Here is a 5467-nt window from a genome sequence, read left to right on the forward strand (position 1 = left end):
GGGCAGGGCAAAGGCAGCCCACCTTTGCCCTGCCCCCCAGCTCTTAGCTCCCCCCTGGGTTTCCGATCACTGTCAATGGCAGGGGGCTTCTTTCTGCTTTCCCTTTCGCCTCCCTGCATTGTGCCTACATATGCAAATTAACCACCATCTTTGTTGTCATTTAACTGCCATCTGAGTTAGCAGTTAATTTGCATATAGCCCTGATTAGCCAATGAAAAGGGTAGCGTCATACGCCAATTACCATTTTTCTCTTTTATTAGTGTAGATGCTAGGGAGACATCTGACAATTGTACAGCATGACCTATAACCTTCACAAATCCTCAGATTAGAGAACAGCACTACAGTTAATACTACTGCACATAAATGTGATCATTCTCAAATGGGGAACAAATCCAGAGGGAGATGCAGGTACTGGCAGTCTGCCAGACTCTGACTAAACAATTCATTCTTGTACAATAGTCTCCACACTTATGCCATTCACATATGTGCCCCATAATTAAAAACTGATCTGAGGGGTAATATTCAAATAGTTTAACACATGAACATTAATATTCATGCATAACAGTAACATAAAATTGTAATTTATGAATATAATTATATTACATAAATAATATAACTTAATAGAATATTATACAATATATAATAATGTAAATTCAATACAAAAATATAGGCCCTAACCGGTTTGGCTCAGTGTATAGAATATCGACCTGTGTACTGAAAGGTCCCAGGTTCGATTCCGGGCAAGGGCATGTACCTTGGTTGCAGGCACATCCCCAGTAGGAGGTGTGCAGGAGGCAGCTGATCAATGTTTCTCTCTGATCAATGTTTCTAACTCTCTATCCCTCTCCCTTCCTCTCTGTAAAAAATCAATAAAATGTATTTAAAAATATATATATAGCTTACTAAAATTGGGCTATAGTGAGGGTGACCCTATGTCCCACTCATCTGGGGCCGTTCCAGTTTAGGCCAGTTGAGAATAATACACTCTCATGAGTGTCCCAGTTTGGATGATAAAGTATATCATCACCCTAGCTATAGTTAGAGCTCTGCCAACTCAATCTTTCCTCCTGCAAGTTCAAAATGCAAAAACAATTTGAAACTAAACCATAGTGAGGGCCAATTCCATAATTTTTTTTTATTACAAACTGTAGTAAATACTGAGATCTTTGATTCTGGAAGAATAGCTATATACTCTTAGGGATGTCTATCCTAAGTTTCATGTATTTCCTGCTGTAACTATGAACCAGAAAGCTCATATTCTTTCTAGATTCAAAACATGATTTTAAAGTAATCTTTAAAATACTCATAGGTTTAAGAGCAAAATTTTTATGAGAACAATGTAGAGAAACCAGAATCACCTCAAAGATCTTTACTCTGTCAGTTATTTGATACCATTAAATCAGGGGTCCTCAAACTTTTTAAACAGGGGCCAGTTCACTGTCCCTCAGACCGTTGGAGGGCCAGACTATAGTTTAAAAAAAAAAACTATGAACAAATTCCTATGCACACTGCACATATCTTATTTTGAAGTAAAAAAACAAAACGGGAACAAATACAGTATTTGTATTTGCATGTGGCCCGTGGGCCGTAGTTTGAGGACCCCTGCATTAAATACTAAATTTTCTTCCTTAACCTCCTGGTATTTAAAAATATGTATAAGAATATGTGAGAATTGGTTTGCCAGACTCAAACATTTCCAGTGTAAAATATCTCAGAGTAACAATTTTGTGTAAGCATTTCAAGAGCTACATTTCAAACCCTATATAAAATGACTGAATATATTACACTGTATTATGATGACATTAACTTTTAGCATCATATGATGAAGCTTTGATATAGTTACCATGGTAACTTCTGAAAACTCAAAACACAGATATTTCATTGATACACTTTTTGCCACTGACCAAAATAAAATTGGGAAAAATACCTTTTAAAACACCTCTGAAGTTAACCAAATAAATGACAAACTACAGGTTAAACTAATTTTCAATATCAAGACTGAAACCAAATACTATACCTGTTATGTGATAGACAGAATTGAAGCCAATTCCAAATCTTCCAACCTTCAAAGGGTCATCCTTCTTCCTGCTTCTTGCAATTTCTTGAATACCATGCCAGTCCTCTGGGGTGAAAACTGCATTGTTGTATACATAGAGAGCTGACCCTGAATGTTAAAATGCACATGCACATATTCAGAAAGCACACTAAGGTATTCAGCTCTTTTAAGAACTTCCTCCACATGAAGTTGCTTATTTGATGAGAAGATGAAAAGAAGTGAATGGAATGACTGAATTCTGCATTATAATGTCAACTGTTTTCATAATAAAAATAAAGAACAAATTAATGGTGAAAATTACCAGCAGAAGGAATATAGCACTGTTGGCCAAAAATTCAAAAAGGAAAAATTAGCCCAGCTGGCATGGCTCAGTGGTTGAGCATCAACCTATGAACCAGGAAGTTATGGTTGAATTCCCAGTCAGGGCATATGCCCAGGTTGTGGGCTCGATCGCCAGTGTCGGGTGTGCAGGAGGCAGACAGCGTATCGATGATTCTCTCTCATCATTGATGTTTCTATCTCTCTCTCCCTCTCTCTTCTTCACTGAAATCAATAAAAATATTTTTAAAGGGAAAATTAAGGGTGTTATGGTACTTAATCAAAATACAGGGCAAACAAGGAAATTAATCACTTTGTAAAATATGTTTTTCAATAGCATATTAATTTTTTTTTGGAAATGAGATTATTTGTAAATATACTAAGGAGACTTTCTAGCTGAAGAAACCTTATTATTATACTAGAGGCCCAGTGCGCAAATTCGTGCACAGGTAGGGTCTGTTGGGGTGGCCTGCAGGGATTGGGCCGAAACTGGCAGTCCAACGACGCCTGCCACTCCCGCTCATACAGGCCCTGCTGTGCTGCCATGGGCTCGCGCCCAGTCAGTCCCAATAGGGAGAGGCTTGCGTCGCCATAGTAGCACTTGCCAGCTGTGAGCCCTGTGTCTGGTGCCTGTCCGAGGATGCGATCGGCCCTCTGGGTGGGTGATAGGATGCCTTTGCCAGCTCGGGATCCAGATCTGTCCCGCTGACGTTTGTGCCGGTTGTCAGGAGCTAGCTGGCAGCTGCTTTTATATCATTTCTTTCTTGCAGAGCATCTAGTGAGGGGAAGTGGCCATGGTGCCCGAGGCCGACTTCCAGGAGGCCAGTGGCACTTTTGGGATCATGCCAGTGGCACCATTCCATTGGTGCCTGGCCCGTTCTCCAGAGATGGGACCTACAGGACTACTGAGGGAGTGAGTGGCTGCTGTCGGGCTGGTGAGCTGCCGGGACTGGTCAGTCAGCTGAACAGTGCTCCCACTGTGGGAGTGCACAGACCACCAGGGGGAAGCTCCGGCGTTGAGCGTCTGCCCCCTGGTGGTCAGTGCATGTCACAGTGACCGGTCAACCAGCAGTTCAGTCATTTGGTTGTTTAGGCTTTTATATATATAGATTGTTTCAAAAAGTGAACAATAATACAATAATCACTTTGTAAGTATTTGGTTTTGGCAGCTTCTGTATTTTTCTATATGAGGCACTACTTATATAATTTAAAAGTCATTAAAGTGAGACATTTTTAAGTAAGCACATCAGGAGAATATCACCATCTCTAAAGTAGCTCCTTTAAAAAGTTGTAATTATAATTCTACACAAAATATTTTTAGAACTCTACTTTTTGAGATTTATTTTCAGAATCTCTAATATTCTTTGAATATATTCAACTATAGTAACTCATCATACTTTAAAATAATGAACATTTTTCTTTGAAAATATTACTGAAGTATAACATACATTGGGCAGGAAAAGTAGGTTTACAATTATGAGTATGTAAAACACAGAGTTAATTCTTATATTATTATTTATTAACTACTGTATTATTTCCTATAAAAACTATAAACCTACTTTTGCCTGACCCTGTACATACAATAAAGTACCAAGTTTTAAGTGTACAGCTTGATGTATTCTTACAAAGTGAGTAAACCTGTGTAACATCCATCCAAATTAAGTACAGAGAACATCCCAGCATCCCAGAAGCTCTTCTCATGTGATTATAAAATCAAGCACACATATGCGGATGTGGGCTAAACATAGTTGTTTTACAAAAATGATGTGACTGCTATTTATAAAACAGTCAAAGTAGGAATATGAAAATAGCCAAGACTGCTGAGGCTTTTTTTGAGAAGGACAAAGAAAGAACACAGTGGTTGAAGTGGATTCTAGAGCCAGGTAAGTTTGAATATCAGGCCCAGTCTATGTTATCACTTTAGATAAAATTAAAGCCATTAAGGCTCAGTTTCCTCATATGTAAAATAAGGATGAGAACAGTATCTGCCCACAAAGTGCTGAGGATCAAATGAGACAAAACAGATGGGTTTTCTGACTGGAGGAGAAAATGGCGACCAGCAGGAAGGTAGGGAGGGAGAGAGTGTGAGAGCGCAAGGAAGTGATAGAAGAGTGTGTGGACGTTTGTGGTGTGTGTGTATGAGCTAGGGACAGTTAGATTCTGCAGGTCTTCTAGGGGGCTGCTAAACCGGGCAGTCTTAGGTGGCGTAGTCCCGCTCCCTGCGCGGACACTCCTGGGCGGCCAGCACAGGCACGGCAACCACGCCATCTTGAGAAACAGAGCTGCTTGAGACTAGGATCCTGGCCTCAGCACCACCCAGTCTGATCTCAGACACATACCAGGACCCTGCAGCCACTGGGGACAGAGACCTGTGACCATAGCTACAGACGTGCGGACACCAAAAGTTCAGAAATCCCTGCTGCAGATCCGTGACTAACAGAGCCCATCCCCCCTTCCCGCAGACTTAGGGGCAGCACCAGAGTAACTAACTGATAGACCCACCCCTTGCCAGGGCCTCAGCGATCCAGGAACTTTATCCTGGAAGTGCGCGAGCACCTTAGAACTGATCCCGCATAGGGCCGGGTTCAGGAGTCCTGGGCTGGGAGCAAACACTCGAACCCCAGGAACTGATCCTACGCGCACTGCCGGCTTCAGAGCCCTGGGCTGGGAGCAATTGCACGAACACCAGGAATTTGTCCCACATAGCACAGGCCCAGGACCCCGATTCTCTGGGTAGGAGGCAGCACCAAGCACCAGTGATTTGACTGTGTCTCTTATCACCTGCACCTGAGATCCTGATTCCCTGTGCATTCATACTAAGAGCCAGTGACTCCAATTCCTGGTGCAAGGGCACACAGGAACCCGGATTCTCAAGGCAAGGTCGCGCAAAGCAACGGAGACTCTGATACTGGATTCTTGGGGAACTCTGACTCCTGGCCCACGCTAGGGGGCTCTGGTTTTCAACATGCTTCAGGGGGGTCTCTGTTCCAGCACGGTGCAGGCAGGGTCCCTGATTCTAAGGGTGCGTACGAGGCCACATTGAGCACTGACAACACTGACTCTGAACGAGCCTGGTTCCCACCAAGCCAAAAC

At 42.2% G+C, this 5467-nt stretch overlaps 1 protein-coding gene across 1 annotated transcript in view; it reads right to left on the reverse strand.

Annotated features, from left to right (window-relative positions):
• The window catches only part of SACS (sacsin molecular chaperone), a 58996-nt gene that overhangs the window by 32053 nt on the left and 21476 nt on the right, over positions 1-5467 (reverse strand). The window contains 1 exon segment of the mRNA XM_015572421.1: positions 2018-2164. Coding sequence (XP_015427907.1) covers positions 2018-2164 — 147 coding nt within the window.

The sequence above is a fragment of the Myotis davidii genome, unplaced genomic scaffold (assembly GCF_000327345.1).
Source record: "Myotis davidii unplaced genomic scaffold, ASM32734v1 scaffold193, whole genome shotgun sequence".
Taxonomy (NCBI): domain Eukaryota; kingdom Metazoa; phylum Chordata; class Mammalia; order Chiroptera; family Vespertilionidae; genus Myotis; species Myotis davidii.